The sequence below is a fragment of the Tauraco erythrolophus genome, chromosome 19, assembly GCF_009769465.1.
Source record: "Tauraco erythrolophus isolate bTauEry1 chromosome 19, bTauEry1.pri, whole genome shotgun sequence".
Taxonomy (NCBI): Eukaryota; Metazoa; Chordata; class Aves; order Musophagiformes; family Musophagidae; genus Tauraco; species Tauraco erythrolophus.
The window spans coordinates 15,411,779-15,433,104 of NC_141483.1; the positions used below are offsets into that span (position 1 = coordinate 15,411,779).

The following is a 21,326-nucleotide window of genomic DNA, read 5'->3' on the forward strand; positions in this document are numbered from 1 at the left end:
CCCAATTAGCTGATTGCTCCCACCCACCCCCACTGCCACTGCAGTCACTTGTGCCCTTCCCACCTCCACCCACCATCTCCCCCAGGCAGCCACCGGTCTGTGCCCCCGTGGGATGCTGCTGCACCGGGCGCCCACCGAGCCCCCCGCAGCGGCAGGGCCACGGTGTGCCAGGGCTGGGGGGAAGCCCCAAAGCTGCTGCCGGCCACCCCAGGCAGCGGGGGCTGCGGGGACCCCCGTGGGGAGAAGGGCCAGGAGCGAGTGAGCAAAACGAGGGAGGGGATCGCCGAGGGCTCGCGGGGGCTGTCGGTGCAGGGAGGGGGCTGACCACTGCCAGCTGCTGCTCCGGGGTGTTCCCGGTGATACCGTTGGAAACAGTGCGGGTTTTAAGAACGAGGTGGGTGTGCGAGACCCCCCTCCCACCGCTGACCCGCCACTCCACCGCTGCCGAGCAGCAGAAGGAGGCAGAGGTGGCCACCCTGGCGCAGCGGGTGGCCATGCTGGCCGGCCGGGTGCAGGAGCTCAGCACCCCCAGCGCCCTGGACGCCCGCGCTGTGCCCGCGCTCAAGAAGCAGCTCTGGGACCTGGAGGCCAGCGCTGCCGAGCAGCAGAAAGAGCTGGAGCGCCAAACGGCCGCCGTCGATCACCTGGAGCAGGTAAGGCAGCCCGTGGCGCGGCTGGGGCTGGGTGTGCCGGGGGTGTCCGTCCCTGCACCCGCCGCGTCCCGCCGGGGTTGTGTGCAGCCGCTGCGCCTTCGTCTTGCAGCTCCACCAGAGGCTGGAGCTGGAGATAGAGCGGATGAAGCAGATCCACCAAAAGGAGCTGGAGGACAAGGACGAGGAGCTGGAGGACGTGCGGCAGTCCTGCCAGAAGAGGGTAGGTGCAGCCAGGTGGGGGGACCCCCAGCTGCCCCGGTTCGCAGTGCAGAGGAGGAGCCCTTCCCAGGGGTCCTTCATCCCCAGGAGCAGGATTCCCACCACCAGCCCGCCGTGAGCCCCGGTCGTGGCCCCGGGGTGCAGAATGAGGGTCTGGGTCAGGCGTGAGTCGCTGTGGCGCTGGAGGGGCTGTCCGGGACGGTGCGCGAGAGCCACGTGCGACGTGGCATGTGGGCACAGTGCTCCCAGTGACGCCAGCGTCACAGCATGGGCACCCCCTCCAGCTGGCTGGGGGTCTATGTTTGGTGATAACAGGGAGCTGTGCCAGGGTCGCAGCCTGGCACGGACGCTCCTGCGGGCACGGCCGCACCACTGCTTGCAAGGGCCCATGAAATGGGCTGGCTGGCTTTGCCAGCACGTTGCTGCCGCCGCCGCCTTCCCAGCTGGACATGCTGGAGCTCTTGCAGCTGCATGGCTGAGCCCTGCGGTGCCGCCCTGCGTCCCCAGAAGTCCTTCAGACTCCTGGACTGCTCCCCTTGCTCCACCTGGCCAGGACCGGTTGCGTTGCTCAGGGAGCAGTAGGTGCTCCAGGGGGCTGGTGCCAGTCCCCAGCACCAGCTGCAGTGCTGGGAGGTTTTGGAGTGCACCCTTTCCCAGGGCTGCCTGGGTCCCTGCCGTGGTGGTGGCTGTGCCCTGCTGGCGCGTGGGGCTTTGGCAGGGGCCGGGCGGGCTCTGAGCGTGGCTGGGGTTGTCTCTCGTGCACAGCTCCGGCAGCTGGAGATGCAGCTGGAACAGGAGTACGAGGAGAAGCAGATGGTGCTGCACGAGAAGCAGGACCTGGAAGGGCTCATCGGCACCCTGTGTGAGCAGGTAAGGGGACGGTGCCCACCCCGGGGCCAGGCTGGCGGGGAGATGTGTGCTCTGCTCTCCATGCTGCCATGGGCTTCCCTGGCCATGCCCCGGCTCAGAACCCTGCCCATGAAAAGGGAACGTGAATTCCTGCGTGCATGTGGATGGGGCAGCAGCTCGGTGTTCACACCTGGTGCCCTCCATCCCTCGCCCATCCCAAACACCGCCTGGTAGAGACGCAGCCTGTGCCGCAGCTGGCACTGGCTGCTGGGGGGTTTCGGGGCTGTGGGTGACAGCCCAAAGGAGGGGAGGGACCCTCCGGACCCGCGGAGGGGAACCGTTCGCTTTGCTATGGAGGGGTTATCGAGGGAGGCGTCCGCTTTCTGCTGGTGGTTTTGTGAGGGTCAGACTAACCAGGACTGATGCTGGAGCAGCTCCGACTGCCCGGAAAAGCAGTTTATCGGATTCAGCTCTTTGCAGAGGAATTCTGTCCCGGACACGTTTGTGGAACAAATCCTTTCTCGCTCTCTCCAACGTGCCTGTGGCAGTGACTGGAGCGCACGTAACGGGAAAAGCACACACAGCTGCTCCCGGTGGAATCAGCGGATGAGGGGCTGGACGCAGCTCAGCAAACAGCATCGATCAGCGTGGGCAGCACTTCGTGTCGCCGAGCAGCCAGGCCCAGAGCCCAGCTCGTGTGCCAGCTCCAGCTGAAGGAGCACCGTTGACCACCATGGCACTGCCAGGGCCGAGGATGGTGCCAGCCCGGTGCGCTCAGAGTTGTGTCTCGGTGCCGGTGCACCCCAGGGCTCCCTGGAGCTCCCAACCACCCTCACGCAGTCTCACCTCGTGCGCCCAGGAGAGGAGGAGCTGGTTGTGGAGTTGTGGTCATTAGGCAGCGCATCCTCTGGCTGCGGGCACAAACTGGCCGGATTTCACCGTTTCACCGGCCCTGGCAGTCACACGTGTTCATTAAACGGGATGAATCCAGGAGCTTTGCAGCACTGAAACTGGGGATTTTTCAAGTAGACACAGAATGGTCTGATGAGGCTTATCCATAACATCCCCCCTGCTTCTGGCTTATAAAGTGTTTTGGAAACTGTTGGGATAGATCTCTCTGTATCAAAGCAGAGTATTATTGTAACTGCCTCTCAGTCCAACACGTCCCTCTTGTTCAGTGGAGGAGAGCTAAGATGGATGAGGAGGCAGCAGGAGCTGCACAGAGCAAAGCCAAGGATGCTCTTGAGGAATGGCACCTTCTCGTTCCCAGACTGACCCCAGGCGCTGCCCGTGCAGCCCCCCCTGCAGCAGGAGGGGAAGGGGAGATGGCACAGGGCATCTGGGTATGGCTATAGCCTATGTGAGATACAACCAAAGCCTTGAGAGCAGCTATGGAATGAAATCCCAGCTTTGTCACTTCAAAAGCACCGAGCTGCGATGGTGGGAGGAGGCGGCACTGTCATACCTGCTGCTTCCAGCTACGGTACAAAATCCATCCTCGGAGGTGATGGCTGCAGGAAAACGGTCCCATCCCGAGGGACAGCCAGTGGGGATGGCAGGGTGGCGGCAGAGCGGCGCCGCGGCAGTGTTCCGAAGTGCCGTCTGATTTACAGCGGACACTGTGCTTCGGAGCAGTTTATTAAAAAAGGGGGAAAAAAAAAAATGAAGCCAACCCAGAAAACTAATTAAGGAAATGGAGATGGCAACGACCGCTGGCTCCAGCGAACGCCAGCCAGCTCTGAACCGGGTCACCAGGTCAAATCCGCACAATTAATTTTAGCCGGCGAACAGAAAATAGGAGAAGGGGTTTGAGACAAGAAGAGCGGTGGAAAACAGACTAAATGGAACACGCTCGTAAGCGTCACTTAGTCTGGAATCAAGCGCTGAATCCATGTCCCTGTTTGCTTGGTGATTGTCTAATTCTTTTATCCTCGTAACCATGGTTGCTCTCAGCTCGAGCGTGAGTGTAGAGGGGTCTTTTTTTAGGGTCCTTCCTACTTCCCTTCTTGAGGAGGCTCCAGGGTGACGTGGTGATGAGCCTCCACCAGCACCCAGCAGCGATTTTCCGCCAGCAGTGCCGGGGATTCACGCACAGGGATTGGATCCGGTCGCTGCCTCCCGCTCCGAAGGCAGCAGCATCCGTCACTTTTTCCTGCCTTCATCACTCTTTTCCCCAACGGGGCACAGGGTGTTTTTTTTCTGGCTTTTTTTTCTTTTGTGCAATGATTTTTTTCACTTCCTGTGCCAGCTCTTGGCGCAGACTCTGGACCCGCATCTTCTGGGTCTGCCCCTCTCCGCCCCTACCCCTGGGCCCGGGGGGTGACCGTGGCCGATGGCCACGAGGACAGGGTGCAGCCGGGCTGTCCCTCTGGCACGTGGCTGATGGAGACCAGGGGTGGGTTGGTGTTTTCAGAGGAACAGCTTCCTGGTGGGGAAAAACTGTGGTGCTTTGGTGGAATCTGGCAGTTTCGATGGTTACGTGATTTATTTTCTCCCTTTTATTTAACTAGTAAATCATTATTTGAGAAAGAGGGAAAATTCCAATATCTATACATAGATATTTAACATCCTCTTGCATCGTGACGTCAGCATTACCAAAACGTTTCCAAATTGGTGGGTTTTAGAGGTTTAATTTTGCGGGGACTGCCTTGGGATGGGACAAAACCCGACGGAGGTTTTGTGGAGCGGGGGCAGCAGGGCTCAGGACACCCCCTCTCCCCTTTCCCAGATCGGCCACCGCGACTTTGACGTGGAGAAGCGGCTGCGGCGGGACCTGCGGCGGACGCGCGCCCTGCTCGCCGACGTGCAGCTGCTGCTGGCAGCCCCCGGGGACCCCCCCGCCAGCGCCCCGGAGCTGGAGCGGCTGCGCAAGCAGGTGGGTGCCATGGGGCGAGGGGGCATCTCTGTGCCCCGGGAGCATCACCTGGTACCGCGGCCCAGGGGAGGCTGCAAGAAGCATTTGCAGATCTCCGGGTTCCGCTGCGCGCGGGCGAGCGGTGACCCCGCGCTGTGCCAGATGTGCCGCCCGGGCCGGGGCCAGCCGTGCCACTCGCTCCCCTCGGAAGGAGCACTTCCCTGTAATTAAGCCAACAGTGGTTAAGTATTTTTTTCCTTTTTTTTTTTTCCCCCTAGCCGTGTTTATTACCTTCTGTTCAGTGCGTTTTTCTCTCTGTCTAACGCGGAGCTCCGGCGGCGCTGGGGTCGGGAGGCGTTGCCATAGGGATGCCGTGAGGCCGGAGAAGAGAACGCAGCGGGTTTGCCGTAGTTTTAGGGCAGATGCACCATGTTTGCAGCCAGCGCTGAGCGACCCTGCGAGTGGCTACGTCCACGTGCCACGCTCGTGCCCATTGCGCTGCCAGCCGGGATGGCCTCAGCCCCGGGGGAGCTCGGGGTTCCGCGGGGTGCCCTGCCATGGGACAGGGGTGGCACGGGGCTGTCCATGCCCGGGCTGGCCGTGCATGTGCATCCCGTGATGCCGAGTGCCGGGGTGGAGCTAACGATGCTGGTCCTCCGAAAGGGCTCCGTAATTAATCTGTGCTGTACATTTCCCCTGAAACAAACTAATCGGGAGGCACGAGAGATTCCAACAACACACAGATATAATTGAGATAATAGTTCTGCATAAATAACATCTGTGAGGAGCAGCTGTTCCCACCTGTGCCAAGGGAGAAGGGGAAGGTGAGCTCGACCTGACATGGCCGATGGAGTGTGTGTGCCCATGCCCGTGCCTGTGCCACAGGACAGCCGGGGCAGGGGATGGCCATGGCCGGAGTGGGCAGCAGGAATGGCTGGTTTTGACACTCCTGAGCTCTTTCTTAAACATTGTTGAGCTCATGCTGTAATGCAGCTCTTACCAACGAATCCCTCAGTATTCCCTGAATCCCGCTGTGGGGCTGGAGCCGATGCCCAGCCCTGGCCTTGCTCTTTCCCAGCCCTCGGTGCTCTACATGAGGCTGAACCCTGCTCAGCGCCGGAGCTCGCTGCAGCGCATCCCTGATGCTGAGGGACCCCATCCATGTGCTGATCCGAGGGACCAAGGGGCAATACCGGGGCACACGCTCTGCCCAGCAAGTGTGGCCATCCCCGTGGCGTCCAGCCACATCTTGCTGGGGGAATAACACATTGTTCTCCAAGCAGCCCGATCCCTGCAGGAGGTTGTTTCCTCCAGCCCGTGGCTGCGGTGCTGTAGGATCTCTCCACGAAGGAGAGCGGAAACCCTTAATATTGGGAATATTGAGTTTTTGCTGCGCTGCCAACACTGAGGCTCTGCCAGCATTAAAAACGCCTCACGCTTACGCCGCCCTTTAAATTTAAACGATTTCTAATGGCATTCGTGACGCCTTTCCCGAAAAGCCAATGCATCCTACCACCAGCCCACAAACCTCCACAAGAATGAAAACTTTGCTAAAATGCTACATTTCCGTTAATCAAAATCCATATGGCTGGAAGTGGAGCATTGTTTCTTAATAAGGCTGCAGCATCCCTTTTACGCAGGTATTTAACAGATGGTGTGGCTCAGCCAACTGATGCTGTTCAGAAGTTCATACATTATGCATTGGGGGGGGGATTTCAATTTATTCTTCTGAAGTGGGAAAATTCCATTAGGCGAAGTGAAATGGGAGCTGGTATTTAATGAGACGTCCTGGAGATGCGTTTCCCTCTGATTAAGCTACCTGGAGTTTTGGTGTAATGATAGCAGGGAAGAGGCCGGTCCCAGGGGCTGGTCGTGGTCAGGATTGCTTCTGGGGGAGCCCAAAGCCGGGCAGGTGGAGAAGCCCTTGGCCATAAAACCAGTGGTCAGTCCCATCAGCACCTGATTTTGCTGAAGTTGCTGGTGGGAGTCATTGACGTTGTGCCTCGTGGCAATGGCGGGCATGTTCTCTGCTTGGTTTTTCTCACTGCAGGAGTTAAAAATAGGGGATGGAATTTAGGAAGGAAGGTGGAGGCTGAAGATCACAGCCCTCCACCGCTTCCACGTGCACCAGAGGGACTGTTGCTCTGGCCCTGGGGTGGAGGGGGAGAAGGTTTCCGTGGCTGCTGGCTGCAGCAGCAGTTGTACCAAAAAAATCATTGACTTTAAGGGAAAAAAAACTTCCATTTCCTCTGCTGGTCAGGCACTGAGGAAGCAAATTACCTGCTCAGCTTTTCCAAGCAGGTCCCAATCACCCCAAAGAGTTGAGGGAAATGAGCCGAGGATTGCTCCAGTTACAGTAGTTTGTAATCTCCCCTTTTTTTTGAGGGAGAGAGTGGAAAAAAAGGCAAATAAACCCTGAGAAAATAGCCTAAAGTGCTCAAAGTCTCACCGTGGTGCGCAGCGGCTCCCGTTGCCTGCGGGAGCTCTGCATCCTCTGCAGGAAAACCGGGACCGGGCACGGGAAATGAGCCGCAGGCGGAGGGGGTTGATTTTCTTTTTCATAAAGAAAAAGCCGAGCAAGCGAGGGAAGGAACTGGGTGTTCAGGTACAGCCCAGTAAACTCCTCAGTCCTCCTGGCTGAGTTTTTGGGGCGAGACGGCACCTTCCAGCCGTTTGCAGCCCATTTAAGATCATCATAGTCTCAATGGCTGAGCTACAAAAACCCCAGAGCAAATTAGCATTTATAAACGTGCTATTTCATGTGTATTTGCAAATGCAGTTTATGCCACTTGGAAAGGCCATTTGCAAACTCCAAATCCTGAATTGCTCTAATCAGGAATTACGTGAAGTCACATAATTTTTGCAAATGAATGATCCGAGGCAGAGCCAAGGCAGGGGGTGATGGGCGGATCGAGACGTCTGCTTCAGCCCTCAGCGGGATGGTCAGTGGGGTTCGGATCCGCGGTCAGGGGCCGAGGACACCCTTTTCACTCTAATCCTGGAGCAGACGGGCTGAAAAGCAGCACGGATTTTAAAAAGTCGAGTTTCCATGCATGTTCCCAGGGGAAAATGGTCTGGGAGCGAGGTGCAAACAGACGTGGCTGCGCGGGAGGGGAAGGGCATCATCAGCACGTGGTTTGTGCAGGCACCGAGGGCTCCGTTCATGATGATCTCCCTCAATTTTTCCCAGTTGGAGGAGAGCGAAGCAAAGTGCGCGGAGGCCCAGAAGTCCCAGCAGGCGGCAGCCCTGGAGCTGGAGAACTTGCACACGGAGCTGGAGACCCTCAGCAGAAACAAGACCCTGGTGCGGAGACGCGGTGGGGTGGGGAGGTGGGAGGGCAGCGGCGCAGCCCGGCCTCGTGTTGGATGGCACGTTCACTGCATCAGCAAGAATCAGCGTATTTCATGGAATCACAGGATGGTTCAGGTTGGAAGGGACCTCAAAGATCATCTGATTCCAACCCCCCGACATGGGCAGGGACACCCTCCACTACACCAGGTTGCTCAAAGTCCCATCCAGCCTGGCCTTGAACACTGCCAGGGATGGGGCAGCCACAGTTTCTCTGGGCAACCTGTGCCAGTGCCTCACCACCCGCAGAGGGAAGAATTTCTTCCTTAGATCTAATCGAAATCTCCCCTCTTTCAGTTTAAAGCCATTGCCCCTTGTTTTATCACCATATAACCTTGTCCAAAGCCCCTCTCCAGCTTTCTTGTAGCCCCTTTAGGTACTGGAAGGTGCTGGAAGGTCTCCCCAGAGCCTTCTCTTCTCCAGGCTGAACAGCCCCAACTCTCTCAGCCTGTCTCCATAGCAGAGGTTCTCCAGCCCTCGGATCATCTTTGTGGCCTCCTGTGGACCCGCTCCAACAGCTCCATGTCCTTCTTGTGCTGGGGGCCCCAGAGCTGAACGCCACACTGCGGGGGGGGCTCATGAGAGCAGAGCAGAGGGGCAGAATCGCCCTACCTCACCCAGCATATTTACTAAATCAGCCGGCTTCTTTGGGAACAGCAGCCCCTGGGTGGCTTTAATGGACGGATAAAGGCACAGCAATGGGTAGTAAAAGTGCACAGCCCCCCCCATAGTCCCCCTCTGCAGATAGGCAGGAGCTCCCTTTGCCCCTCCTGGTGCCAGCAGGGGGGCACAGGCTGGCAGCAGCGCGTCCCGGAGGATGCTGTGGTGGATTCCACTTGGAATCTGTGAGCCAGCGGCCCCGTGGGTCCTCCCGCAGGTGGACGAGCAGCTGTACCAGCTGCAGCACGAGAAAGCCGACCTCCTGAGACGCATCGATGAGGACCAGGAAGACCTGAACGAGCTCATGGAAAAGCACAAGGCTCTGATCGCCCAGGTAGGAGTGGGGCAATGGAGACTGGGCAGTATCCTGCTCCCTGCAAGGGCGCTTGGAAAACCCTGCAGCTGGGCTGGGAGCTGGCAGCGGTCGGTCCCCATCGGTGCTGGTCCCCATCGGTGCTGGTCCCCACCAGTGCACAGCAGCCTGTGGACCCCAGGAAGCAGATGGTGGGATGAGAGGAAGGGATGGCTCACGGCTCCTCTCACCCACGGTGAGAGGTGTCTTGGCTGTAGCTTCAGTAGTCGAGAAATCCCATAGCATCCGTGCCTGGCTCCCTTTCTGTTCTGTCTTTCACTATTTTCTCACGTGGAGCTTAAAAGGCGCTGACAGCGGCCCCGGGGCTCTCTGCGTGACACCCAGGCTAAGGCAGGCTCTCCCAAAGGGTCCTACCTGGAGCCGAGGGACTCCGAGGCTCCCAGCAGAGCAGGGGGAGGCTGGGGAGACTGGAAATTCACGGTCTGGTGCCTCTTGCAGTGGCGTTCCAGAGCCGGGTGTCTGTGTCTGGAAGGACCCTGAGGACAGAAATGACCTTGGCAACACGGTTTCTGTGCTGATCTGCAAATATTTGTTTGGAAAATCAGGACAGTTGCATGCAGTCAGGAGAATTAAACCCCTTCAGCCCAGCGCGGGAGCAGCTGGCTGTTTCGGTGGCAGGAGGTGCAGGCACGAGCCGGCCTTTGGCACCACACTCCTCGTGGCGCGTGCCCTCTGTGCCAGGCCCTCGGGTCTGCTCCCACCGCTGTGCCTTCTCTTTCCGCAGTCGGCAACGGATATCGCTCAGATCCGGGAGCTGCAGACGCAAGTGGAGGATGTGAAGAAGGAAAAGCAGAGCCTTCAGGAGAAGGTAATTCCTCCCCAGCCCGTCGCACCCAGAGCTGAGGAGCGAGAGCCATCCGGCCGTGCTCTGTGCCGGCGCATCGTCGGTGCCAGTCATGGGTGCCGTGTTCTTGTCTGAAATCAGATCAAGTCTTTATCCCGACGGTACAAAGCCATTTCTCCTTTGCAACGTGGTCAGGTTCCTCTCCTCCTCCTCACACGCTGCGTATGGCCCCGGGAGCAGCGCGGTGCAGGAGCTGGTGTTTGCCTGCTGCGTGCCCGCAGCCCTGAGCCCACGGGCAGGACGGGGCCGGGATGGGCTGTGGGGCTCTGCTGGTGACCGCCTTGGGCTGGAGAAGGCTTTCCCTGGCACGGCTCTCGCGATGCAGAGCCCCAGTTCTCCCTCCTCCCTTCCCAGGCTGGGATGGGGCTGATCCCGGGATGGGGCTGATGCTGGGACAAGGCTGAGCCCAGGATGGGGCTGATCCCTGAGTGGGTGCTGGTGGGTGCTGCACCGCCTCGCCTCTGCGGCTGCACTGACACTCCTGGAGTGCCTGGATTTAATTTTAAACACATGAGTAATCCCATTAACTTAAGTGCTTTATTGGAGCGTGGCTAAGCTGCCCAGGAGTCACAGGCGGGACTCGCTCCCTCCGAGGTGGAGCGGGTGGTGCGTTAGAGATAGGCCAGATAAAAGCTGACAAATTCCTGTAGTTCTGGGTTAAATACAAAATCTGAACCCAGCTTGTACCGGGATCACTAAAAGGGCAGTTTGCTTTGGAGATCTCAGCGTAAGTCCTGCACCTTCACCTTGTCTCTCGTGCAACAGAAGGTCTCCGGGGAACTGGTGGGGGATCTGGGAATGGGACCGGGAGGCGTTTGGGTGGGCTGGGGGCCCTCACGCAGCCCGTCCTCGCCCAGCTGCAGGCAGCGCAGGCACGAGCGGCGCAGCTGGAGCAGTGCCCGGCCGAGCGCTCCATCGTCAGCCGGCAGGAAGCCCGCATCCGCGACCTGGAGAGCCAGCTGGACTTCCAGGCTGTGCAGATGAAGCGCTTTGAGGTACCACCTCCCCGCCGGTGGCACAGGGGACGCACAGCGCCGGGGGGACGGAACCTGCCTGCAAAAGGCGGGTGCAGCGATGCCACCGCCTCGGCTTTGCAGGAAAGAAGCACCCGGGAAGGGGTTGGAGAGGGGTGGGAGGGGTCTTCGTCCAGCTCTGCTGGGCTTGTGGACAGTCCGTAGAGTTCATGCTGCTGCCGTTACCTCTGTGTGCTGTCCCGTGGTGTTTATGGAAAGCCATCAGTGGGCTCCAGTTTTTACTGGAGGAATATACGGTCCCTGCCTCTGGATGCAGAGCGTGGCGTGTGCTGGCTGCTCCGCACATCCATCCCAGCACCCTTCCGATGGGCATCCCTCTGCTCTGCCATCGTGCAGAAGTCACGACATGAGGCTCGATCACAATATTTCGCTGTTCCCATTAATCGACACGACTGCTGGCACCCTGGGATATATTTTTTACTGTCACTTTTCCCGGAGTTGTGGTGCCCAAACAAGCCCAGCCCAGGGGTGAAGGGAAACGCTTTTGTGCCCCTAAAGCAGGAGCTGGCTCCGTGGGGGATGGCACTGGCTGCTGCGGTGGGCACAGAGCTGATTCAGGGTGGGTCGAGGAGGGAGCGCTCCCCACATCGCTGGGTGCTCATGAAGAGCTTTGTTAACTCCTCGTTAACATCTCCCTTTGCTTCACCTCCTGCCCTCCTCGCGGCGTGCCCAGGTGCTGGTGCTGCGCCTGCGAGACAGCATCATAAAGATGGGCGAGGAGCTGGAGAAGGCGGCCGAGTCGGAGGCCCGGGAGAAGGAGAGCACCCGGTACTACCAGAGGAGGATGGAGGAGATGAAGGCTGACATGGATGAGCTGGTGCAGAGGGAACTGGAGTCCAGCCGCCGGCGCGTGGAGCTGGTAAGGGGGTGCTGCCCCCGGGCGCGGGGCCATGGCGGGGGAGTTTGCTGCTGCCGCCGCTTTCCTCTCCGTAACCTCAGATTGGCCTGAGGGTCCTGGAAAAGTCATTTTTTGCACGGTGCTTTGTGCACGCTGTGTTTGGAGGTGGAGCTGGCCAGTTTGCTGGTTGCTGGCCCCCGTGCCCGTAAGCCATGTTTCCCAGGCTGTTTCTCTGCACCTGCCCTGGCTTTTGCCAACGTCGGGATGCCAGGCGCGGCTTTGGCACGCGGAGCTGGGGAGCGCTCCGAGGGGCAGTGGATTGCTCCGCGTCCCTCCGCAGCCCCAAACCATCGAACCGAAGCTGTTGTTGAGGCCCTTCCCGTTTCATTTCTCCGTCGCTGGGCCAGCAGCCTGGGCAGTCCCTCTGCTCCGTGCTCTCTTCCAAGGAGGAGATTGCTTTGCTTGCCCTAAGGAATGCTGAGGAGTTGCCCAGGTCATTCCTGCACCTCCTTGTGCTGGTTTTCCTCGGGTCGGGCAGAACCGCCGTGGTGCCATGTGCTCCCCTGGCACAGGGGAAATGTCGCAGTCTCCTGCCAGCCTCCCCTGTGCCAAAGCTGGCCACGTCGCTCCGCGTGCCGGGGCTCAGCCCAAGCGCCAGCTCCTCGCCACGCTCCCAGCCCCAAACAATGATTCCCCTGCGGCGCAGCGGTGCGGCAGCCGGTGCCAACGAGCACCGAAGCGGCTCTGCGCCCGCAAAGCTCCGACCGGATTCGGAGTACGGCAAGAAGAGATTCACCTTCATTTTGCAGTTCTCTACGAGCATCTCTTTTCATGTTGTTTTTTTCCTGGTAAACAACAGGAACGCCTTGCTTCCCAGCAGTAACTGCAAGCTGCTGCATTTCTGCTGGCAGCACGGCGGCATTAGGAGCAGTCGTTTTATCAATAATCTTTTATTTAGCAATCAAGGAGATTTCAGCATTTATTTCGCCCTGAGGCTGCCAGCCTTTCTGAAGGGAATGGGGCTTTAGTGCGAATTATTCCACGTCCGCTGCCTGCGCCGGGAACAGGCTCTGTCCTTGCTCTGCCAATACGTGCTCGCGCACGGCTCCGGTGCCAGGGCACCCTCCCCTGGGCACGAAACCAGTCCAGCACTGGGTCGGGGTCGTGCAGCCGTTGATGCTCTTCGGAGTCAGGAGATTTGAAAATGTGACGCTGTACTGGGTGTGCCCGGTGTGCCCCCTGCCCTGACGGCCTCATGGCCCCCCACCCCAGGGCCGCATCCTGCCACTTTCCCTGCGGGCACTGAGCCACACACACCTCAGTCGCTGCCATAACGGTGTGTTTATTGCAGCTTTGTTAGAAACGTGCCGTTTCGGAACGCGGATGCGCTGTCTGTTGGGATACGGGTGGGTTCTTTTAGCTGTATTTTGGTATTTGTGCATGTATTTTTAGAAGCTTTTTGAATGTTTCATCTGGGGGTGTGAATGATGGGTGGAGCAGGATGTCGGTCATCTCAGCACACTTCTGTTCTCGCAAATGAAGTTGGCAAAGCAGTCTGAAAGGGATTTTAGCGGCACCTCCCAGGAATAAGGCACAAAACCCCATAAACAGACAAACTCGTAAGCCGATGCTGAGGGGTCTGGGTTTATCCGGACACGCAGACATCCGGGGTTATCTGGCACCTGCTGCAGCGGTGCAGGAGGAGGGAGCCAGGTGAGCCCCCCAGACACACCGCAGCAGCCCCGCGGGTCTCCCCGCCGGCACGCAGCGGCCGCTCGGGGCCATGGCTCGGTGGGAACTGCAGCTCCGGGAGCCCCCATCATGGTGCGGCTGCCGCACGGAGCGTCGCGGCGTTCCCTGGGAGCAGAGGCGATCCCCCGGACTGGGGGTGCTCCTAACAGCACCCAAACAAACCGTCGTGGCAGAGCCGTGACCGCAGAGCCCCGCCGTGCTGGTCGCGCGGCTGCGGGAGAGCATCAATAGTTAACACGGAGCCACTTACGGCTCCGCTCCTGCCAAGTCCCCCATCAATTATAAATGCTGCATGAATTATTCACTTAACATCACCGAAGTCGCGGTCTGCACCTAACAATTTTTTTTTTTTTGAATTTACTTAAATAGACAGTGGGGAGGTTGCGCACCTGCCACGCGCCGTCGGGGTTTAAGCGACGCGCCGAAGGGACAAACTCGTTGTACGGATGGGGCCGGAAATGCCGTCCGGTTTCCTGGTGTCCTAAGAGCTGGTGACTGTATAGAAGGTGTTTTATTCTCACAGCTCGTATTTATCCGTGGTGGAGGCACCTGGAAATCCTGTCGCACCTTCAGCCGGGCTCGGGGCAGCTGTTTGCATCCCTCCCTCGGTGCCGACCCGGCTCCGGGCAGGTGGGAGGCAGAAGCATCCTCGTGCTCAGGGCATTCACCGCCAGCAGGGAAAATCCAGCGAGGAGCCGGGATGGGAGCTGGAGAGCTGGCTGCCAGGCACACGGCTCTGCCTTATGAATTTTGTAAGAAGAATGGGTTTTGAACGTTTTCCAAGCCCGGTGCCGTCGCAGCGAGGGAGGCATGTTTTCTAGTGGCGGGGATAGGGCTTGGCCCTGCTTGGCTCTGTCTTTGCTCCGGCTGCATGTGTTGAATTTCCTGCATGGAGCTGTAGCTCCTCGTGTGATAAAATCTGGATCCCAGCCTGTGACAGCTCCTCGTTTCTCAGCTGCTGTGCTGACACCCAGAGCTCGACAGGCTGGACTCAGCCACCTGGTCTTTGAGACCAGAGTCATAGCGAGAAGCAAGAGGAGGATTTCCAACTTAGAGTCAGTCCTGGGGAGCTTAAAAACAAGCCCTGGTCTCTGTGCCCATTGTGTGTGCACTTGTGCTCACGCTTGTCCTGAGAGGAGCATCCCCTGGTGAAGCTGCCTGCTGTGGTGCTGGGGGGGATGAAGCAGGAGCTGGACCGAGTGTGTGGGGCTGTGAGCTGCCATCACCACGGCTGGGACTAGCCACCGGCTGGGAATTCCCTCCTGGCACTGCTGTTAGGGCAGGATGGCGCTAGGTGCTTGGCACAGCTCCTGGCTTCAGTGCTCTGGAGATGACGCTGGAGATGGGGAGATGGTCCGTCATGAGCAGCAGGGACACAAGGGTGTGTTTGCAAGAGGTCTCAGCTGCTTTGGGTGTCCACAGCCTTCAGGAGAAGCCCTGGGCAGGGACAGGGGGCTTTTCCACCTGGATGGACTAATTCCACCTTTCGGATAGTAATTCTTCCAGCAGGTGCCAAGCAATAGCTAAAAAGCTTAAAGAAGCTGATGTTTCTGTAGGGGGGGGTGCCTACGGCTGCGCTGCCGATGGCTGAGCTGCCTGGACAGCCTGGATTCCATGGGAGAAATCAAGTGGCTGCCAGAGGCTGGGCTTGGAGCTCGGGACTGGCATCTCAGTGGGGAGTGGGAGCCCTGGGGTCCCTCCTGCCCCGGAGAGCCGGGTCCCTCCCGCCAGGGGGGCTGTGCCGGACGCCTTGCTGGGATGCCCAGGGAAAAGTAGGAGCTGATCCTGGTGGGGACATGTGCTGGGGAGCCAGCCGGACTCATTGCATCTCCTCCAGCCGCCCTGGACGGACAGACAGCTTGGCCAAACCCCGCCGAGCCCCTGCCACTGGCCCACGCCGTGGGGGGCTCGTGGGTGCTGTCTGAAATCAGGGTTCTTTAGTGAAGCTGCAAAATTCATCAGCATAATAATTAACTATTTTTACTGAAAGCTGAAGCACAGGTGTGAAGATATTCTTCACACTTTTTTTTTTTTTTAAAAAAAAGGTGAGAGTCACACTGTAAATAACCTTTTTTTCTGGTTCTGATGTCGGCAGATCCCTTTGTAGTGCAGCCCCGTTATCTCCACGCCGTCCCGCACGCTGTAGCACGTTACAGCCTGATCTCTGCGATTTCTTGGGGTTTTTTGCCATTTGCAAGCTGTAAAGATATTTTTTTTTTGGTATTTTCAGTGAACTTGAGACACGAAGCGGGGGCTGTTGTGCCTCCAGCCGGGAAGCGCTGCGCTCCCGCCCCGGCAGCCCCTCAGCTCCCAGTAGGGTCCTGGCCGAAGCCTCTGATGTCCCCGCTGCCCCCGGCCCTGGCACCCCGTGCCCAGCCTCTCCGAGCTGCTTTTTTCTTGACAAGTTAATGACTTTCCCTGATTGTAACGACAATTATCATCAAAGGGAGCCAGTCCTTAGAGGTGAGGTTGGGTGATGGCAGAGCCACGCTGAAAACTCGACCGTATCCGCACTAATTAGGCCAGTTGTACGATTTCTGCAATTCCTGGTTTGCCATAAAGGGGTAAATCCTTCAGGAAATAACCAGCACTTGTGGCTGCTCGCACCGAGTCCCGGTAACGCCGGCAGAGCCGCTCGCCCCATCTCACTCCAGACCTCAACCACGGCAATTTTGTCACTTCAAACTTTCTGAAAAGCTGCGAGTTAATCACTTAATTAAAACTAATAATGATTGATGAATACCACAGGTGTGCGCTAAATTATTCAAATAGAAGCAATCCAAATTGGGCTAATTAGAGTGCACTTCACTTGAGGTGGATGGGAGCTTGCAAAGGTTATGTTGTGACAGCAGAACCACAAACAAAAATAAAAGGCGGCGACGAGGACGCGGTGCTGGGTGCTCTGCGGTGCTGCCTCGGCGTCCTTTATAGTCCCATAAATTATTTCACCACTGTTTTTGCTTAGCTCGTCTTCACTTATCTTCAAATGCTTCCGAGACAAAATTAGATGAGAAAGAAATTCTTAAGAAAAAGAGGTTTTAGAAATCCTTTTCCAGAGAAGCAATGACAGCAAAGCCAGGATGTGGAGAGATGGGGGGGTGAGGGGGTAGGAGGTAGGGAACTGCTGGCTGAGATGTCCCATTTGCCCAGAGAAGCTGTGACTGCCCCATCCCTGGAAGTGTTCAAGGCCAGGTTGGATGGGGCTTTGGGCAACCTGGTGTAGTGGAGGGTGTCCCTGCCCATGGCAGGGGGGTTGGAACTGGATGGTCTTTGAGGTCCCTTCCCACCCAAACCGTTCCATGATTCTATGTCCCCCTCTTTCCAGGTGGGCTCCAGCCAGGGGCTAAAACGCCTCCAGCTGCCTCGTGCCGCACTGGCTGCCGGGGGCTTGAGCATCTTTTTCTGGCTGTTGGAAAAGACCGCGGGCGAACCGCAGGAGGAAGCCCCAGCGATGCTCAGGGAGCCGGTGGGCAGTGGGGTGTCACCTGCCAGGTGCACAGGGGCGCACAGCAGGGTGGCATCCCCCCAGGAGCAGGAGCTGCCAGCTCATGTCTCCTCCTGTCCTTGCTGGCTGTCCTGCCCTGTCTTGACCACTTCGGTCACAGTGCTGGATGCGAGCTGGGTGACGGCCCTGCTGCCATGCTGTGTTGGCGGGTGGGGGTCTGTGGTGCTGGGGGCTGTGCCCTCACTACCCCTCCCTCGGCTTTCTCTTGTCTGGGTACCCATGAAGTGGCAGCGATATTTCCCCTTTGCAGCAAATCTCCTCCTTTCCAACCCAAATCTTCTCCTTTCCAACCTGTCCGTGCAGTGAGAGCGGGTGGCACCATGAGCGGGGCAGGCAGATGGTCTGGGGGCTGCAGGGGCTTTGCCAGGGGGGTGCAGAGGGGCCGTAGCAAACGCAGGGGAAGGCGTCCAGCCACTCGGACCCGCTGCTGAGCACTCAGCTGTGACACTGGCAGTAGGAATTAATTTTCTTGCAGTGTAACTCATGTTGTCAGGGTCCTTCCAGCGCGAATGCGCAGCAGCATCCTCCTGTGACCCCCCCCCGGGCGAGGGCAGGAGTGCGGGCTCGGAGCAGCAGCCTCTTGGCGTGGGTTTGCGTGTGCTGACCATCGCCAAGCGAGCTCCTGTCCCCCTTGTCTTGGGAGAGCCTTTAATTCAGGCTCCCATCAGCAGAAATTAACCTCAGCTTTCTAAAATAAATGCTTTTGACCGGGCAGCGGACCGGCGGCGTCGGCTTTTGGGAGTGCCATGCTCTGGGGCGAGCTGTCCGCCCGTACGCTGTGAATGGGAGAATCTCGTTTGGAAATGGATGCAAAACCAGGCAGAACATATATTTTATTTATTGATTATAAAATACACATCAGCCGGGGTTTCTGAGCTGGTCAGGCTGGCTCCTGCTGTGCGTGACTGGTTTGGTGGAAGGAGCCAGATCTGCCTATACCAACAGGGACTGGGGTTTAATGGCGGAGGATGCTCCCAAGCCCACGTAGCAGAATTGCTCTCGGATCCCCGTTTGGGAAGCTGGTGTGCGTTTCCCTGGCACGGGCTGCAGCTGGGGGCAGGCAGCGACCCTGCCTCCTCCGTGGGAGGGGGGAGCGTGGTTCCAAGGGCCGATGTGTGCAGCTGATGGGGACCCCAGTCCCGCACCCAGACCCTTCCTGTCCGGCAGCTCCGGCACTGCCCCCAGCCCAGTGGCTCTGCGGTTCCCACGCTGAGCAAGCAGCCCCCCTCCCAGTCTGCAGGACACCTTTTGAGGAGACGCTGGGCTCCCACGGGGCAGCCCTGGCACTGCTCCTGCTGTGCCTCCTGCCGTGCCATGGGCTGGCAGGAGCAGCCCCACGAAGGTGTATGGGTTTTTCCCTCCCCGGATCAGTTTGCTGTGCAATGCGTATGACATCCCCGCGGAGGCTAAAGAGCAGTAGAAGAAGAAATTGTATAAATGGTTGGAAAATTGCTGCCGCGCTCCCCAGGCGTTGTGCAGGGCGAGGGCAGCTGCTCCAGCCTTCGCCCCTTCCCTGGTGAGGCAGGAAGGGCAGATTCCCCCAGCAACCCCGTTCATCAGTGTGGCTCCTCTGATTGCAGCCCCCCCCCAACAGCCGTCCCAGTTCCCCATCATCATCAGCGCCCACTGGCGCTGATCGTTATCACTGGATAACGAGTGATTAATGATGAAGCAAAATGATGTGCAAGCCACCTTCCATCCCCTAGATCCGGCTGCAGCGCTCCGCTCCCTGGCAGCCCCTGGTTCCATGTCGCACGTGGCGAAGGGCAGTGGCTGGCTGGCTCCGACTGGGGCCACCGAGTCGCAGTGTGCGGGGAAGGTGGGAAGGGGGAGGGTCCCTTTTTCTGCTCGGAGGGAACACCGAGCCAGCAGCGCTCGGCAGCTCATCCTCAGTGAGGATGCAAACACTCTGTTGCTGTATTAAAAGGGAAAAATGCTGCTTGCATTTCCATTTAGATTGAAACAACGTGTGTCAAAGGGGTTTAATCGGTCCCTGGCCTGATGCTGGGACCACTCTTGTCGGTTGACATTAGGAAGATAGGTTTTTTGCATTTGAAATTATAATTAAATTGACGTAATTATCTCCTTCCTTGAGACAATTGTTTGGTACAGGACAAAACATAAAGTGTGCCCGTGCACGAGATCAGGGATGGAGCGCTGGGACGGGTGGGACGTGGGGATCGCAGCCTCCCCCCCGCCGCAGCGCTGGCCTCGTGAGCACGGGGCTGATCGATGTCGCTGCTCTGTGGCTCCGTGAGCACGAGCCTTTCTCTTCTGCACTGATTTGAGCCCAAAATGCTGAGCAGCACATTTACTCAGAGCATTTCCCCTTGCTCTGTCCCTGGCCCTGCTGCAGCTCTGCCAGCCTCCTCCTCCTTCTCCTTCTCCTCCTCCTCCTCACTGGCTGCAGCATCCTCAGGAGCTGTGGCTGTGCTGAGCCCACGCGGAAAGGCAGGGCACAGACACGAGAGGTGCCGTTTCTCTTCCCTGCATCTTCTTGCTGCGGATTTGTATCCCCAGGATTCACTTTACAGCAACACCTGAGCCCCAAGAGCTAAAATTCACTTTCTGCACAGACTCGTGCAAGTCCCTGGGCAAAGAGTGGGCATGTGCAATCCCAGCTGTTCCCTGAGCGTGGCTGGCACGTTCCTCTGCATTTAATCAGCTGGGTGCCCAGGGTGGTGGCAGTGGTGATAGTACCTGTGCTGGAAGGAGTCTGCTTCAGCGACCTCATTGTGCTGGAGCAGCATCAACTCTGGCTCAGAAACAGGTATTTCCAGGCTCACGTTCAAATTGCCACCCAGGTGGCATGTGGGCAGGGGACCCTGAGGTTACCCACAGCACATGGACCCCATGGCTGTGCAGTCACCAAAGTGGCCCTGGTGCCCTGCGCAGCCCCCAACCACAGATCTGCCACGCACTGTGGGTGCCGTGGGCTGTGGGTGCCCAGGGACCAGGGCATCCCCGAGGGGAGCCGGGCTGGAGCCTCAGCTTGCGGCATCAGCCCCATGGCACACCTGCAGCTGTCATGCAGAAAGCAGGGGGGTCTGGGGGACCCCACCAGCCGGCGGAACACACTGTTTGCTGCTCTCGCAGCGGTACCCAGGGGATTTTGTCTGCCTGGCCAGGGGAAGTGGGGTCGGGGTGCCGGGAGGGGTGCGCGGTGCTGCGTGCCCGGCTGCCTCCTCGCCAGTCACTGTCAGGCTAATAACAGCAGAATGGAAGAAAGGAATTAAATGCAGCCACTGAACTATATTTAATTTGCGCCGCATCCTGGAGCAGAGGAACTGGTTCAATAGAGACTCTTATCAGCCCGTTTAAAGGGTTGAGCTTTTTATCTGGCGGTTGTTCTACTGCCCGGTCTGGCAGTTGCAAACAGCTGAACACAGGCACGCAGCCAGCCCAAGCGTGGGGGTTTCTCCCCTGGGGCTTTTCTCCTCCTGGGGGTCAGCATTTCACCCTGTGCCCCCTCCCGATGCCCAGGCTGCCCGCAGGGCTGACCCCAGCGTGGGGAGCATCTCCGCTGCCCGGGCACCGTGCCCTCCACACGCAACGTGGAGCAGTTTCCATGATAAAGCGGGTCCCTTCCACCCGCTCCGTTTGCCCGAGCCGGGGGGGCAGGAAGGGGCTGGGAAGCGCTGGGTTTCAGAAAGCCGCGTGGCAGCGCTCAGGTTTTTACCAACACCAGCGCGTTTCCAGAAGCAACTGTGATGCTGCGCATCCCAAACCGGGGTATTTCTTTGCATGTTTTTATGAACCAAAACTCTCTTCCCCCCGGGCCCGCGTGCCCGCTGATCCCGGGGCTCCCGTTATTTGCTCTGACAGTCCGCCGGCTCCTGTGCCACGGCCTGTCGCAGCCCATGCTGCAAATCATCTCTCCCGTTGTCACCACCGCGATGGCAATTTTACAGCTGGCAGCTCCAATCACGGCGAGTTTGCAGCTCGTGCCCGCGCTCCTCCTCTCCCTGCCCTGTGATGGTTTAGGAAACGGCACGGAGATTTCCGTCCTGGCTGAAAGGACTTGGAATCCGGTGAACCCGGTGGTGCCAGGATGGCATCCTCGGTGCACCATAAGGCACCCCCTGCTGCAGGAAGGACCATGTGGGTTGAAGCCACCTCAAGCCATTGCCCCCTTCAAAGTCTGTTTTACCACTTGCCCAGGTTTTACACTTTATGTTGGGCTGAGCCACGTACGCGCTTCCCCCCGTGCTGGCCTGGCTGGCTCAGGAAAACGTAGGATTTTAATCTATAGATTAAATAGAACATTAGAACATAATCGTAGAACATTAATCTGTACTAATTATCTCCGGGAAGGCTGTTTGTGCAGCCTGATGACGGTGCTGCCGTGTGCCTGAGCCCAAGGTCACCCTCCCCTCCCTGGAGTTAAATTCCCATC

The 21,326-nt window shown here is 58.5% G+C and overlaps 1 protein-coding gene across 1 annotated transcript in view; it reads left to right on the plus strand.

The window, feature by feature from the left end:
• Positions 1 to 21,326, plus strand: part of MYO18B (myosin XVIIIB) — a 65,659-nt gene that overhangs the window by 33,916 nt on the left and 10,417 nt on the right. The window contains exons 31-39 of the mRNA XM_086623239.1: positions 453 to 653; positions 763 to 873; positions 1,638 to 1,742; positions 4,450 to 4,596; positions 7,766 to 7,879; positions 8,802 to 8,918; positions 9,682 to 9,765; positions 10,659 to 10,796; positions 11,509 to 11,694. Coding sequence (XP_086479365.1) covers positions 453 to 653; positions 763 to 873; positions 1,638 to 1,742; positions 4,450 to 4,596; positions 7,766 to 7,879; positions 8,802 to 8,918; positions 9,682 to 9,765; positions 10,659 to 10,796; positions 11,509 to 11,694 — 1,203 coding nt within the window. The remainder of the gene's footprint in view (positions 1 to 452; positions 654 to 762; positions 874 to 1,637; positions 1,743 to 4,449; positions 4,597 to 7,765; positions 7,880 to 8,801; positions 8,919 to 9,681; positions 9,766 to 10,658; positions 10,797 to 11,508; positions 11,695 to 21,326) is intronic.